This window comes from Equus asinus, chromosome 10 (genome assembly GCF_041296235.1).
Source record: "Equus asinus isolate D_3611 breed Donkey chromosome 10, EquAss-T2T_v2, whole genome shotgun sequence".
NCBI lineage: Eukaryota > Metazoa > Chordata > Mammalia > Perissodactyla > Equidae > Equus > Equus asinus.
In genome coordinates this window covers 61,920,242-61,937,471 of record NC_091799.1, presented here as the reverse complement: position 1 = coordinate 61,937,471, position 17,230 = coordinate 61,920,242, and the positions used below count along the sequence as shown (strand labels likewise).

The 17,230-nt window shown below is 35.3% G+C and overlaps 1 protein-coding gene across 2 annotated transcripts in view; it reads left to right on the top strand.

Annotated features, from left to right (window-relative positions):
• Positions 1-17,230, top strand: part of IPO11 (importin 11) — a 224,076-nt gene that overhangs the window by 31,637 nt on the left and 175,209 nt on the right. For both annotated transcript variants that reach the window (XM_014848523.3, XM_014848524.3), the window contains exons 4-7: positions 21-93; positions 1,544-1,747; positions 12,335-12,467; positions 15,163-15,221. In XM_014848523.3, the coding sequence (XP_014704009.1) occupies positions 21-93; positions 1,544-1,747; positions 12,335-12,467; positions 15,163-15,221 (469 nt within the window). The remainder of the gene's footprint in view (positions 1-20; positions 94-1,543; positions 1,748-12,334; positions 12,468-15,162; positions 15,222-17,230) is intronic.

The window sequence follows — 17,230 nt, the reverse complement described above, 5'->3', positions numbered from 1 at the left end:
ATAAATACATCTTTTTACAGTGCTCTCTCAGAGGAAGAGAAATCTACGTTACGTGCAGGGTTAATCACCAACTTCAATGAACCAATAAACCAGGTTAGTGAGAAAATGAATGCTAAGTATTCTTTCTCTTCCCTTAATTTTTGCTTATTTTCCAGACTTATTTTGTTTCTCAGCATTAAAAATAAAATCTTATTCCATAATGTCCATTTGTGATGTTTATACACACTTCTCTGTTGGTTTTTAAATTTTGAGATCCAGTTTTAGCTATTAAGAATTTTGGTTAGATTTGGCTTTTAATGATTTAAAACTCAAAAGTCATTTTAAGATATACTTATGTTTTTTTAACTTCCGCAGTTTTTAAGCCAATATTGAAAGCAAATCTCTATATATTTGTAGTCATACTGCATAGAAATTAATTTTAATGATTTAGATGACTGTTCCATTCCCCTTGTTTAAATTATAGGATGGCTTCAGGATTTTGTCTATCTCTTTCATCACATTTTTCAATTCCCATTACTATGTGGGAGATAGATAGTAGATTATATAGTTTTATGTTTTCCTTCCTTTATAGTGAGATTTTTCTCCTAAGAATAAAATTTTTGCTTATGGATACAAGAATTCTTGAATTTTTCCAAGTTACCACTATTTCTTGCATTTTACTCTTTTAGTTTGAATATTAAAGTATGCTGTATTTGGAGGTATAACTAGTGCTGTTGTTTCAGCCTATTTAAATAATCTCAGTTCTGTGCTCTGCATTTCCTTGACTAAGGAGATGAGGGAGGTTGAAGAGGAACAGAGTTCCTCTCACCAGGGGAGGAGGTGGGGCAGGGCTTTGGGTGGTTGAAGAGTCAGTCATTGCCCAGATATCTGTCAACCAGCATTGGGAAAACACTGATCTGTACAAATGTCATTAGTTAAATACTAATTATTGATGTTTATTTCTACTCTTAGGTCAGTGGTTCTCAAACTTCACGGTCTTAGAACTTCCTTATACTGCTAAAATAAAACTCCATAGTGTTATATCTGTTAATATTTACTGTATTAGAAATTAAAACTGAGAAATTTAAAAATATTTATTAACTAAAAAATAAAATCATTACTTGTTAACATAAATAGAATTTTAAGAAATGAAGAATAACTATTTCCCCAAACAAGAAATATTTAATGAGAAGAATGACATTGTTCTGCAGTTTTGCATATCTCTTTAGTTTATGGCTGTTTAAAAGAGGACATCTGGATTTTCATATCTTCTTCTTCATTTACTGTATTATGATGTATTATTTGGTAGAAATTGTATGAAGAAAATCTAGCTTCATGTTGATAGGTTATTGGGAAAGTGGGGGACCTCAGAGAGAGGATCTTAGGCCCCTTGGGGATCCATAGACCACACTTTGAGAACCACTTTTAAGCAGTTGTTCATTGAAATCTTATTCACTTCTGTCAAATTATAGTTAACCAAAAAGGTAATTTTCAGCTATGAATGCATTCCTTAGCCATTGCTTTATTTTCTTATGTTTATTTTTGATTAATATTTTCCCTCTAGATTGCAACTCAGATTGCAGTGCTGATTGCAAAAGTTGCTCGATTGGATTGTCCCAGACAGTGGCCTGAACTGATTCCCACTCTTATAGAATCTGTGAAAGTCCAAGATGATCTTCGACAGCACAGAGCATTACTTACCTTCTATCATGTTACCAAGACTCTGGCATCGAAACGTTTGGCTGCTGATAGAAAACTGTTTTATGATGTAAGTGATTTAATATAGTTAAATTTTATTATGAAAACTGTGCTACTTGTATAAAAATGTCTATAATTTTACCTCTCTAAGTATTTTTTGAAAGATTATGAATTCTTTCTAATTGACCTCAAAAGGTTCAGAATAGCTAACTGCTGAAAGATTTTAAGCTGGATAGTGATATGACCAGTAAGATCACTTAATTGCCAGTAAGGGGGATTGGTTGGTAGAGAACATTCTGAAGGCCAGAGAGACTGGTTGAGGCTGTTGAAGTAGTTTAGATGAGACGATATAGCTCTTAAATGAAGCAGTGGTAAAGGGAACATTTAGGAGGGTAGAGAGTTAAAATTTAGAAAGTTAAAATTGACATGCCTAGGTGATTGATGGACGTAGGGGAGATGTAGAAGGAGTCTGACATAACTAGGGAGGTGATAGCCGTTTTATTGGGTGTTGTAGGATGGTTTGTTGAAGAGACTTTCCTTTCTCCATTCAGCTGTTTTGGTGCTTTTGTATTTGACTGTTTTGACCTACTAAAATAGCGATTTTCATATTGTTCAACCTAACATTTTGGATTACACCATATAACAGTGGTGAATCTCAAAGTATTTTTAACAGTGTTCTTACTTAACCTTTGGAATCCTCATTTTGAGGATATGGTTTGGGAATCTGCAGTTTTAATAGGCTCCCCAGAAGATTCTTATATATGCCAAAGTTTAAGACAGAATGACATTACATTCTCTATTTTTAACCCAGTGAATTTTCTTTTTTTAATATATATTTTTTGTATGTATGAGAGGAAGATTGTCTGTGGACTAACATCTGTGTCAGTCTTCCACTGTTTTGTATGTGGGATGCTGCCACAGCATGGCTTGATGAGCGGTGTGTAGGTCCGCGCCTGGGATGTGTTCCTGTGAATCCTGGGCTGCTGAAGTGAAGCATGTGAACTTGACTCCTACACTACCGGGCTGGCCCTCGCCATGAGTTTTATGAGGGAGGAATGTAGCTTTTACTGTCTGTCTAGCCCAAAGGAATGCACAGAAGTGGATGGTGCTCAATAACTGTTAAGTGAATGAACAATAGAAGAGGTGACTTAGATACCTTCTAGTTTTCACAGTGATGTAGTGCAAAACTTCTAAAGCAGGAGTTTTGGGAGGATATACCAAACTCAGAGTACCTGGAAAAAAATTTAACTCAGTACCTTTCATTTTGGAATGGAGTAGCTGAACCTAGAAAATGGAGCATAGTAGGGGACGAGCAGGGGAATCTTGTCTGGTGGGGTTGGAGTACAAGATGCATAATTTAAGTGAAGGTAGTATGTGTGGGCAAACATTATTACAAAGAGCAGTTTTGCTGGTTAATAAATTGGCCCTATTATTTTGGTAATCTGAAGTGTGGGAAAATCTTCCTTTTAAAATACATTTACTGTAATGCCAAGATGGTCTTCATGTACTATATTACTTTCTCACATAAAAAGTCTAAGCTCATAGTTGAGCTAGTTGCTTTGGCAAAGTAGTGCAGTGTGCACTTAAAACTGCTACCGGATGCTCAATGTGTCCCAGCAATTTTTATATCCTATTTTCCTTCCTCAGTAAAATAAATTAAGTTTTTTTCAGGGGTGAGAAATTAGGAAATCAACAGTTGAGAGAAAATTGTGTTCCAGTAACAAAATTGAGCTTGGTTTGACACAAAAAGGAATTAGTTTTCTGTACAACAGCATGCTTTTCATTTAACCTGAATATAAAAAAAAGTTGATGTGAAGTACAGTTAAAATCAAAATCTGGAGTCTTTAAAAGCAAGGAAATTTAAGGTACAAATAACAATTCTAATGTAATTGTAAATGTATTAACCGAATGGTATGTTGTAGACATGATGTATAACTGCATGAAGGTGTGTGCTATGGTAAATGAAGTAATACAAATCTAAATAACAAGAAAAGAGCTTTTGAAGGCAATGTATTTTACTTGTTTTTAGAAATACCGGTTAAGAATCATGGGAAGACCTCGTTTCCAGTGAAGAATTTTTCTTTGTACTGAGCAGTGTTGGGATTTTGAGCAAGACAGTTAAATTTTATGATTCTTTAAAATTTCCTTTCAGTTTTAAAGTTGTATGATTCTATGAGTTTATAATTTTAGGTTTTCTTTATTATTCTAGGTTAATCTGTATAAGCACTATTAAAATTATTATTATTTTTTAAAGATTTTATTTTTTCCTTTTTCTCCCCAAAGCCCCCCGGTACATAGTTGTGTATTCTTTGTCGTGGGTTCTTCTAGTTGTGGCATGTGGGACGCTGCCTCAGCGTGGTCTGACGAGCAGTGCCATGTCCGCGCTCAGGATTCGAACTGACGAAACACTGGGCCGCCTGCAGCGGAGCGCGCGAACTTAACCACTCGGCCACGGGGCCAGCCCCAGCACTATTAAAATTTTGAGATGGAAATCTTAGTTACAGCATAATTTAAATATAGATTTTGCATTTTTAATTACCATTTTTTTTTGGAAGCCATGACCTTTGTACTTTAGTTTTATTCCTTCTTTTGTATTTTCTTAGCATACAGTTAAGTTCTTAACCCACTGACCTAATTAGATTCTTTGCTGTGCAATTTTGGTATATAACCAGTTAAACAGTTTCTTAATTAAGAAATTTTCAAACATATTCTAGTTGAGAGAACAATACAACAAACCCTCATATATACGTTGCCTATATTTAACAGTTCCTAAGCTGTTGTCAGGTTTAATTTTCTTCTGTGCTGGAACAAATCCTGACATGTCATTTCATCCAAAAATATTTCAATATGACTCTCTGAAAAGGACATTTTCCATAACCAGTTTTTATTAGGAATCTTTTAAGGCTGATGTTAGGAATTAATCTTAAGTTCTTCTGCCTGAGAGTCAGTCAACAGATGGTGATTGCATACTGTGTACAAGAGATATGTACAGTACTGAGGGAGGTCAAAGACATAAATACTCTTGACATACATGGGGAAAGTCATAAGGCACAGACTCTCAAAAGTCATTTAGTAAGCTATTAAAATCTGCCATGGAAGAAAACTAAACACTATATTATGTTATTTTTATGGTCAAGGTTAAAACTTAGCATAATTTTAAAAACTGAAGGGTCTTTGGTGAATAATATTCCCATTAACTACGTATGTATTATTTGCTTAATGAGAATAAGAGAAAGCTATGGGGTGAGATGGTCAAGTTACCATACTGAAAGAGTCTTCTTGATGAGTTACTATGTTTTCTAAATAAACAAACTAAGAAAACAGAACCACATGGCTATTTTGAATGAGTTGGTTAGTGTAAGATGGACCACTCAGTAGTGTAGCAGAGACTTTCACACTCACTTCCTACAAACTTTTAACTTCATGGTGTGATCCTTAGGGGAAAGTCCCAAGAATGTTAAATTCAAGAATGCCAAGGTGCCACTTACGTGGTATAGCTCTAGCCTTCAGGATATTTACAGTGTTGTAAAATTTATTTAAAAGATAAATGTTTATAAGCAAATCATCAAGTAGGTTAAATAGATCTTGTTTTCAGTTTTGTTTGATTCTGATTACCAAACTAAATGCCATGTTGATTCTAGATCTTGTCTCTTGCTCTGCCAAATTTTGTTAGCTTTTTAACACATTATTCAAAGAAGGACTCCTGTAATTTATAAAGGGTCATTCCTGCTGTGAACCAGTGTGGGGATTTAAGTGGATGTGTGTATCTCGGTTTATATAAGTATGAGGGAAAGAGGAAACTTTTGGTGGGAACTTTTAGGGGAGGAGAGACTCAAGGTGACTAACTTGATCCAAAAAAAACAAAGCTGTGCACTGAACAGAAGAGATTTTGAGTATAGTATGGTGCTTGTCCTTCCTCTATGGTTCACAAGGATCTTGTCCAAGTCCTTGGAAAAGGGGCCTGGAATAAGGAGAGTAAAAACTTAAAAGACTTATCGTCAAAATCTCTGCCAGTTGCTGCTGTAGCAGTGCTGATTTATGCTTTGTTCTTTTACCATCTGTCTATCCGTCTGACAAATAACTTGCATCCTACTCTGTGCCATTCACTGTATTGAGTGCCTGAGATGCAGCTGTGAACAGAGGTAGGGGCCCAAGTAGAGAGGAGGGTAGTGTCACTTCCTTGTCCCCCTCATTGAGTTGATACTTTGGATACATAAGAGCATTGTCTAGGCCTCAGTGGCTGAAGACAGGCTATGGCTGTTGTTAGGAGTAGAGGACTTCGGATCTGGAAGATGAGTCACAGTGACCCCCCGGGTATGAGCTCTACCACTGGCAGGTTTGAGAACAAAATGAAATTAGGTTTTACTTAAAAAATAGTGTAGTTAACAGATATTATGGGTCTTTAAGAATGCCCTTTACTGAAAGTAAATAAATATCAGTTGAGAGACATTGGCAGTTTGATTGGAGATTGTTTTTGAGATAGGTCTTGTACCTGTCAAAGCTTATGGCCTGACATATTTGGTAATTCAATGTATATGTATGTCATGGTTAAGTGGAAGCAATTTTATGTTTGTCATGTATTAAAGAAAAAATTGACTACTGCTAAAATAACGACCTGTTTTGTTGTTAAGAATGTACAGGTTTTTAAAGTTACTTGTTATGAAATTTTTAAAACATACAGGAAAGTAAGGAAAAAATACTAACTGCCATATACTCATCACCTAGATTTAGCAGTGAACATGTTGCCATTTTTGCTTTACTCCTTTTTTTCTAAAGATTTCATATTTTATTACTAAATACTTAGGTATTCATCTGTAAAAAGATTTAATTCTTATGTTAGAATTTTTCACAATTTACTGATTTATTAGACTTTTGTTCAATTGTTCATGAGTCGAACAGCATCCAGTCTAGCAGATAAGGAGCTCCGAAGAGCTGTACAAGGCAAGAGATTTTTATAGGTCGAAGTGAGCAGGAGCAAGGAAGTCATACTGGGCGTTAGCTGATTGGTTAAAGCAGGGTTGCTTTTCTTACATGGAGCTAAGGGAAATCTTGGAGCCAGGTCACATAACTTATACTGAGCAGGCGTGTGCTGAGTGGTTGACGTGGGCCTGCCTTTTCTGGGAGAGTCCAGCATAGAAACTGAGTTATGTTTTGGTTTGCTGTCATGAAGCTTAGCACGAGCCACTCCATCTTGGGCCAAATCTGGTTGTTTTAACATATATAATCATTTAATTTTTATCATACTTAAGTCAAAATAGTGGTTTAATATGATTTAATTCTTCTATCCAATTTTCTATGTTGTTCTCAGATATATGTTACAAGTGGTTTGATTGAACCGGAAAAATGAATAAGGGGGGTAACACTGTGTTTGGTAATGTCTCTCGAGTATCTTTAGTTTAGAGTAGTATGCATTTCCTTTCTTGTTTTTTTTTCATGCCATTGACTTGATGAGAAACTGGGTCAGTTGTCTTGTGGGATGTTGTACATTCTGCATTTGTTGATTATATACCTTGTTGATTAAATTCAGGTTAATAAGCAAGTTTTGACAACTAGTTTATGGGTACTTATTGCCCCACTATTAGTGATGAATTACGAGACTTTGCTTTAAAAGTCTTTTGGTGCTGACGTTTCTTAGGTGAAAATTGTCAGGACAGTGGTCCTGAGGCTAAAAAAGTTTAAGAATATTTGAAATGCTAAAAGAAATAAAACTTCCTGTAATGATTTGCTTTTGATATTGAGTCAAGTCTGTGTGCTTCTCACTTGAGTCACTAAGCAGTCAGTGGGTGGCACTGTCTCTTCTGGTTTAGAAAAAGAAAATTCAAGTATTTGGGGTTTTTGTGAACTAGTAACTAAAATGTTTCATTCAATAGCTTATTTTTGTATTGTCTAACTGAAGATTCCCTCCCCCTCCACGTTTTTTGAGCAGAAATTTTTTTATTTCTCCCACTTGCTTGCTTTGTTACTTTGTCTTTTTCAGCTGAGTCTTCTGTAAGCATCCATCACTTGGTGTGCTCTGGAGCAGAGAGAAACTTGTGCAGGGCTCGTGGTTATAGGGTAGCTAGCAATTTCTTCCCAAATTCCTGTGGTTTCTTCCTTCTTTGTTTGTCTCCCTTCTTGCACTGCTGGACTGAAAGGGTCATGCTATTGTGTCTTCATTCCAACTATCCCTAATTGTGTAGAGGCCTTTTGTAGGTTGGCTAAAAAGAATCTTGAATTGGGGCTGTAATAAATGCCTAATGTCCATAACTAGATGCTTAGCTGCAGAAGTGGATTATAAAACAAAGGAAAATATGAATTAAAAATTTTTTTTCCATACTACTGTTTCTTTATTGATTTCTGTCTCAAATGCTATATGCTTTCATTCAACAATACCTACGGCATGCCAAACTCAACATGCTTTTCATATCTTTATTCATAATTTAAAGTAATATTTTCATACTAATACTTCTCAGGGCCAGAAAGAGGGAAGGATTAATAGATCAAGATCTAACTTTGCCATTAATATCTATAAATGTTATGCTATTTATTTTCTTAAAAAAGGGATGAAAATTTCAAACATTGATGAAAGTTGCTTAAGGTGGAATGGAGTAGATAGAACCTTTGATTATCTGAATTACTAACTTTCTCACACTTGTTTTAGAGTCAATTTATACATGGAAAAGAGCAAAATAGAGTTTTAATGACTTTGATTCCACCATGATGAAATGCTTTTTTTAATCCAAATCTTGTGACAATAAGAGCCTTTGGGACAGTGTTCAGAGTGTTCTGTGGTATATTTTGTTGTTTCTTTTGGGAGTGAGTAAGGAGGATTTTATGTTTAGTATGCATACTACAATTTGCATTGTGCATATACAGGTGGTGGAATTCTGTAATCCTGGTAGCAGAAGTAGTGCCTGAAAAAATTATAACAAAATAGTTTTGCCCTTTTGCCACCATTATTATAAAATACCTTTAAAATAAATCTGACATGATTTCAAAATATTCTGCTAGTGATTTAAAAGGGTGGCAAATTGTCCCTAATGTTTTCCTTTTTGAGCTCATGCCAGATTTCTTTTGGTCGACTCTGTTTCTCAAGCACAATCTTACTTTTAATTGAAGAGCTAGGGAATGGTTCCCAGTGTTTTCTTTATTGAGTCTGGCATGTAGTGGTAGAGGAGGGTATGAAGAATTAGATAAAAGGCCCTATGACTCTTACGACTAATGAATGGGACCAGCTCCAAATTGTACACACACACATACATACGCACACACATATAGATACATACCTGCATACATATATAAAACTGAGGAAAACATTCAATTTTTATTAACTATATCTTGCATGGGTACTCTGTAAGTAATAGAACAAAAGGACACATTTTTCTGTTGAGTGGTGAGAAAGAGCTGGGAGCTACTAAAGAACTTGTGAGAAAGATTCCGAGTCAGATAATTCATTGCATCCATATTGAGAGCAGTATCAACCTCGGTGAGTGTGTGGGAAAGTTTTCATTTTTTGTAGTCATGAAAAGAAAATTTTATCATTATTAAATAATTATATAACTTTTAGAGAACAAGATTTACTGGGTTGATTCTGAATGGGTGGGATAGTCTCTATTTTAGTCTATATTTTGATATTAAAAAGTTTGAATAGAACTTACACAAATAATGCTTATTTCTTTTACTAAATTAGTCTGTGCTTAATTGCTAGTTACTATATTAAGAGACGTTAGAACATAGAGATTAAAAATATAGTCTCTTTGTACCTTCCCTGGTTTAAATGCTGTCTTCCTCATATTAATAGTGCTGTTTGCTCTTGGGCAAGTTGCTTAACTCTCTACGTCTCAGTTTTCTTATTGTAAATGGGGAATAATAATACCTACTTTTTAGATTGTGGTGATTAAATAAGTTGATACAGGTAAAGTACTGAGGGCCAGAAAGAGGGAAGAATTAATAGATTTAAAGCAGAGTAGGATTCAGTAAATAAAATTCTATCATTATTCTCTTGTTAATATTATTTTTATCACAGATATCATCAATATCTGTGTAAATACTTGTGTCCTGAAAATGCCTTTTAAAAGAGTTCAAGTGAAGGGGGCTGGCCCCGTGGCTGAGTGGTTAAGTTCGCGCACTCCACTGCAGGCGGCCCAGTGTTTCGTTGGTTCGAATCCTGGGCGCGGACATGGCACTGCTCATCAAACCACGCTGAGGCAGCATCCCACATGCCACAACTAGAAGGACCCACAACGAAGAATATACAACTATGTACTGGGGGGCTTTGGGAAGAAAAAGGAAAAAAAAAAATACAATCTTTAAAAAAAAAAAAGAGTTCAAGTGACTTCAGGTAACACTGGCACGAAAAAATTTCTATATAAAAATCCTTCTGAACAATTTTAATAGAATCTGTAGTTAGAAGTTAATGTTAAATAAGTCATTTTAAGGAGAAGATGCAAAGAATGCCTATAAAATAATTGAAGTTGTCATTTTGTTGTAAGCAAGAGACAGATTCAGAGTATAATAGTTTTCTGTTTTTATTTGAAATTTAGATATGGCACCCTTTGGGTTTTGTTTTATTTACTACATAAAGACAGAGTACAAAATAGATCCAAAAATTATAGCCAAGGCTGTAGATTTCATTTTTTTTGTTCAAAATATTTCTACAATAAGAAGTTATGCTTAAGTTTAAAACTTAACTTTTAGGTCTTACGTAAAATTCCCACCCCTTCCCTGCCTCTAAATCCTTCTGTTTCTATTCTTTCATTTTTATGGCTGACAGATATTTTTATGGTTTATGTGTTTGGAATAGGATGCTGTAACTTAAAATTACACAGTAAATGTAATAAAAATTAGAATGATGGATTTTCTGATTCTAGACATATATTTTAGCCTCATGCTCTCAGAAAGGACTTGACTTACTAAGAAAATTATTAAAGTTTATTGAAGTTATAAGTAAAACTTACAGATTTCTTGGGGTAAAGCCCCCTTTTTTTCCCCTTCAGATTATGTCCACTCTGTTTAGGTTGGGTATTTGCTTCTCTGTTATAATAGTATTTCATGGGATGATGTCAATTTTAGACTTAACTTTTTATGATACTGTTGCTTGTGCTGTAATACTGTGTTGATTGAGATAATTATCTCTACAATATTTTGGCTATAATGTAGCATTAGGATTAAATAATTTGATTTTACTCTCTAAAATATTGCATGCATACTTGAGAATATGCTAAGGTAACTTAAGTAGTCATCGTACCTGTTGTCAAGCATGCACCCAGGTAAGGGAGGGCCAAGGCCTAGCCCTGACTTATCAGTTGGTGAAGAAATGAGTCACTTTTAGATTCAGACTGTTTATTACTTATCTTAGAGGAAAGAAGTTAGCCATCAGTACCAACTCCCTGTGGTCCTTGTCCCATAGACCAGAAACACTGACCAAAGCAGTAGGGGCTGGATGACTCCAGTGTAAGTTGTGAGATGCCCCATTGCTGAGGAGCCAATTCTAGACTGTAACTAAGTGGTTTTATATTTTGCAACTCTGTTCTGAATGGATGGGCTAGAAGGCTCTGTACCTTATGAGAGCCCAGGAGGCCATGAGAAACTGTCTCATGACAGCCCAACAGAGGAGATAGGGAGGTGAGCAGGAGATGGTCTTGTAGCAGAGTTCCTTACAAGTCATCCATCCTCTTGTGTTCCAGGAGGATTGCAAGATGTTTTGCCAAGACTCAGATTAGCTGTTGTTCAAGCCTTTGCCTGTGTGGCCTATGTAGATATTTGCAAAGTTGCTAGGGGATATGGTGAAGCTGTTTCCCTACACCTGTGAGCACAGGCCATTAAAATTACTGAATTACAATAATAAAAATGAAATTTGAGTTTTTGATAGCAATATTATATTTACAGGATTGTATTTCTGATTGGTTTCGGATGCCTAACCTGAGTGTAAATACAGTATTTAATTAGTTGAAATGATATACCTTAAATAAGAAAAAATCATTCTGGAGTATGCTAATGGTAACTAGTCATGTGCACTGTCACCTAATTTTTATTTCAAGTAAATGGCCATGTAGGCACAGCTGGATTGGTTTTAGACCTTCTGGAAAAAAACCTGAAGATATCACTGGAAGATAGATGGTTCGGCCTCAACCTGGGAGTCAGAGGCTAACTGTGCCTCAGTGTGAGAGTTGGGTTAAATGCCAGTACGTGTTAGGAAAGCAGCCTGACAAGTGATGTGGTTTCTGTGTTCCTGGCTTTAAGTGCCCAAAAAACATTTGGGTAGCACTGGCAGAACACAGACATTTGACTCCTTTGTATTTCTTAGTATATTGATTTATCTAATATACTCAGTGACAGTCCCTAAGTAAGTGTTTTTAAAACCTGAGAGTTACAGCCTCTTAGTGGAAGGAATAAAGAGTATAAATAGAAAATATTCTGCAGTGCGGGCATTAGGCTAAATTTTGTTTCGAGAAGCTAATGTTTTAGGGGTGTATGTGTTCATAACAGAAGCCAGTGTAATCTATACTTCTAGGCATTTTGGCTTAAAAAGTTTGAAACATTGTGATAAATGACACGACTATTTCAAATCTCATTGAAAATGTGTGCTCAATTTTAAAACCGAAATGTATTACTATGTAGGTCTAATTACTGAAATCTGTAATATGTTGTGAATAAGTTTGTTGATCTTTCTTTGCAGTTAGCTTCTGGAATTTATAATTTTGCCTGCTCTCTGTGGAATCATCATACAGATACATTCCTACAACAAGTTTCTTCTGGCAATGAAGCTGCAGTTCTAAGTTCACTAGAACGAACTCTACTATCATTGAAAGGTACTATTAAACTTGATACGTTCATTTTAGAAATTACGTACCTCAGAACAGTCACCAAATAGTTTCTCTGGATGGATTTTCCGTTCCCAGTTGCCCTAGGAGAATAAGGGGTTAATCTCTCCTTCAGAGATAAGGGCTTATTTGTAGTTTATTTTCCTTTTGTGAGAATAGCTTTTCCTCTCCTGTGTCTAATTTTTGAAAGTGTGCAGTGGTTTTCTGTTATATTCACATTACTGGGGTGTCATGGCTCTGAGTACATTCCTTTCAAATACTTGTACTCTTTTTTGCTGCTTTTTTGCATTTCTCATTCTGGGCTCCTGCCCTTATTGCCATGCTAACTTTCCTAAACTTCTGGCCCCAAGGCTTAGTTGAGCTCTATCTCCCAGCTCTTTTCCCCCTGAGAACTCAGGGTCCATCTTTCTTGTTTGTACCTCAGGCTTACTTGGATTTTAGAAGGTGCTTGATGAGGTGCTGTCTTAGTCTGTATTTTCCTGCGCTTGGCTTGTGGGCGTTTCCTTAGCATGCATCTCTGTTTCATCTTCCCCAAGCTGAGTTATTTATCTTGATGAATATATTCCAAGGTTCCTTTCCTTTCTGATGGAAACACTCCCTGGACTCATTCTCTTTGTCTTCTAGTCTCTCTCCTTCTTTTCTGGTTGCTAAGGCTCTTTTAGTTTGTGTTTCTTAGTTTGATCTCAGGCAACCTTTAATTCTCTTACTCCAGCTCGTTTTGCATCCTTATGTTTTATTCATACATCCTTTTATCGTACTAACCCTGGTACCTTAGGATGCCATCATACACTCTCAGCACTACGCTAATGCATCATTTATATTAACCAGACAGTGGATGCACAAACCCCAAACTGTCAGCACATTTTGGTGAACCTTGTGGACAAAAGTGTGAATGATTTTAACGGACTATTGACAAGTAAAATCCGGCATCTAGGTGGTTATACAAGTGAGTATAGAGGTTTTATCAGCGTCCTTGAGGAAATTAAAAGGCTTTAGAGAGAAATGTTTACTCAGAAAGAATTAGAGAAAATGATATAAGGTTATATACACAAAACTGCTTGTAAGTACTGTATTTAATGATTAAGGAATTTTCACAAGTTCTTTTGATTGTAGTTTTCTTGCCTTACTGATTGCAAAACCTATCTCTTGGCAGAAAGGATGCAGCTCTACTCTATATTAACCTGCTTTAAGCTTTTCAATACCTCCTCATCTCAAGGGCTGAGATACACATTAGCATTTCTAAGGCATCTTGACCTAGAAAAATCCCATAGCGTTTTCCTTTAGAATACTTGTTCTGTTCAGCCTTAAATTACTGTCCTGTTGTGATGTAAGAAGTACTTAGGACTAGAGGTTTTGTTACACGTAGTCTCTGAGTTTATACCCACGTGTATTTAGTATCATTTAGACATGCATGCGTTCATTATTGCATTAAACAAATTTATAGGTGGGTGCTTAGCCCTGAGGAGACAGAAATAATAAACTGATCACACAAATACATGTAAAATCACATCAGTGTTGGGGGGCCTTATGATGTTATGATAACTGATAATATAGTCAGAAAAGACTTCCCTGAGAAAGTGATGTTTGAACCAAAATCATACAGGATAAGTGGAAGTTAACCATGTGATGAAGGGAGAAAAAAATACCCTCCCAGGTAGTGGGGACCAAGGTCCTGTGGCGGGAAAGAGAATCCAGAACAAGTGACTCGGTTTGAACCCTATTTTCTCCTGTTATGATGTGCTAACTTTGGGTTTTATATAATTGATGATATGAAACTGAAGGACTTGTAGACGGTTGCATTCTAAACCTAATTTTAATATACTGCCTTTAGTCTGTACCTCATGAACACTAGCTCTTTAGTTATATAGATAGCAATGTTGTCTATAAAGTTGTTAAGGTGAGGTGACTTTAAATTTTGTAGTCTCTTATGCTGCCATCATTCTCATTGTTACTGAATTGTGCTATTCTACATATATTATATTATTGAATCCTTTAATAACTCTTTGAAGTAGGACTTATCAACTACATTTTACAGGTGAGGAATGTGAGATCTAGAAAAGTTGCCCAAAATAATACAGTTGTAGATATTGGAGCTAGAATTTAAATCTAGATCTGACTTCAACTCTTATCGTGCTTCTCTGCCTGTGTATATCAATTTACTCATAAAATGTGATGCTTATAATTGAGCTCTATAGTCTATTCCAGATTTGGAAATAGAATTTAATTTTTGTATCCCTTTTAGGAGATACTATATTTTCATTAATATAGCCTATAACTGAATGAAGCTTTTTGGTCACTGTTGAAGCATAGTTTAAAGTTTATGGAATAGAGATAACTTCCTCATTTTCAACCTGTAGGGGTTATCGCAGGTGAGAAGTACTAACACTTATATAAATTAAAATAAATTTTCTAATGTAGTTTTAGAAACATGAGTAGTTATGATCATAGGTGAGAAGATCACTGCTTTTGAGTCACAAGAACTTGGCTTTAGTTTCATCTTTGCCACTTAGTAACCAATCGATGACCAGGGGTTACCTTTCTTTATCCATTAAATGAAAAGATTAAGCTAGATTAACCTCCAAGCTTGATGAAACTTCTGATTCTGAGTCTTTATTATGATTATGATTTTGATAGGATAAAATATGAAAAAAAAGATTAAGTAAAACTTGCTTTTACTTTTTAGTGCTGCGTAAGTTAACAGTTAATGGATTTGTGGAACCTCATAAGAATATGGAGGTGATGGTAAGTGAAAGACGTAATTGATTCTTTGTGACTTTGGGGAGGTGCTTGGTATTTTCCTGAATGTTTTAAAGCTTATTCTTTTTTTTTTCTGGTGAGGAAGATTGGCCCTGAGCTAACCAATCTTCCTCTTTTTGCTTGAGGAAGATTGTCACTGAACTAACCTCTATGCCAGTCTTTCCTCTATTTTTTTGTATGTGGGGTGCTGCTGCAGCATGGTTTGATGAGCGGTGTGTAGGTTTGAGCCTGAGATCTGAACCCATGAACCCCAGGCCGCCGAAGCAGAGTACGTGAACTTAACCACTATGCCACTGGGCCAGCCCCTAATGCTTATTCTTTTTACTTGGCATTCATTTAAGTTTTTTATTAAGTGACTGTCTGGTTTTTTACCATTCTGTGTTATGTTATACTGTACTTTTAAACTTGTGGTCTGAGTTCACGACATCAAAGCAGCTGTTGTGTGAAGGAGAGGAAGAAGGCCTAGGATGGTTCTGAAGATGCCATGGTCCATTGAAAGTGTTAGTTTGAGTTTGAGTTGAAGTGAACTCCTGTGAATTTGAGTGCCGTTAAAACATTACCAGATGCATTGTAGATAGCTATTTATATCCTTGATATTTTCCTTTGTCTGTTTTTATGTATTTAAAATGAATTGTTTTTCCCTCTAATCATAACATTTATACATGGTCTTTGTAATCAAAAAAAAATAATATACAAGAGGGGAAAAGCCCATTGATAAGCCCAAGTTGTGATGTATATTCATTGTTAGTATAGTGTCATCTACTTTTTCTATGTGCCAAAATATGAAGCTGCATGTATTTTATCCCTAAACAAAATGGAGTTGTATTATACTTACTCAGATCTGTATTAATTTTCACAGTGAGTTTAGGTCAGCTAAAATATTACTTTCTGTGGATTGTCTTGGGGGTTGCACAAAAACTGCGGGAAAAGTACATGTAGTTGGATCTTTGGGTCTACCCTACTAGATTGGACCAGAGCCACTCTTTTTTTTTTTTTTTTTAAATCTTTAGTATATTTTGTATATCAGTAAGATTTTGATTGAAATGATGGGCTGGTTCTGTTGTTAAAAGAATTAAAAAACTGCTAATATATATCATTATAATGTAATTGCTATTTTGTTTAAAAAAGTTACATATTTTTTTAAGTTAAAAAACACAGAAAAGGAAAGAGGAAATAAAAAATCATTTTTAAAACTTACTATCAGAGATATTGCTAAAATTTGTAAGTATCCCGTAAGACGTCTTATGCATATTCTTTCAAATATTCTTTCTCTCTTCCTCAATTTTTTATAAATGGGACCTACATGCTGTTTTTTTACTTCTTATTAAACTCAGTATTTTGTAGATGTTTTTCTCACGTAAGTAATATGGTTATCTGTCATGATTTTAATGATTGGTAAATCCACATGATTACTGTCGGTGGACTAATTTTTTAAAAAATGATAAAATATGGAGTTCCTATACTGTACTTGCCCAGATAGCTACTGATGGACATATAGATTGCTTCCAGTTTTTAATTGTTGATAAATGATTGTGGAATGAGCATCTGAGTACATATGTCATTGTGTGCTTTTCTAATGATCTCTTTAGGATAAATTCCTGGAAATGGAGATGTTGGGTTAAAGTTTGTACACATTTATAGTATTGATGCATATTACCAAATTGCCAGAAGTTATATCCAGAACCAACCACAGTTTTAAATACCGATACATTTTAAGTATTTATATTTATATCTATTGCCATAGTGCCAGAAAACATTTTCGAGAAACCAGTTTGACAGCTCCCCCTCAATTCCCTCACTATGAATCTAAGTTTTCCACGAAGGCAGAGACTTTGTTTCATTCACTGTTCACCCCAGAGCTTGAAACAGTCTTTACCATATAGTAAATGCTCAATAGTTATTTTTAAATGAATGAGTATATGATATGGTAGAAACATCATCTCAAAAAGCTCAGTACTAATCTTTATTTGTAGCATTGTCACTGAGCAATGGGC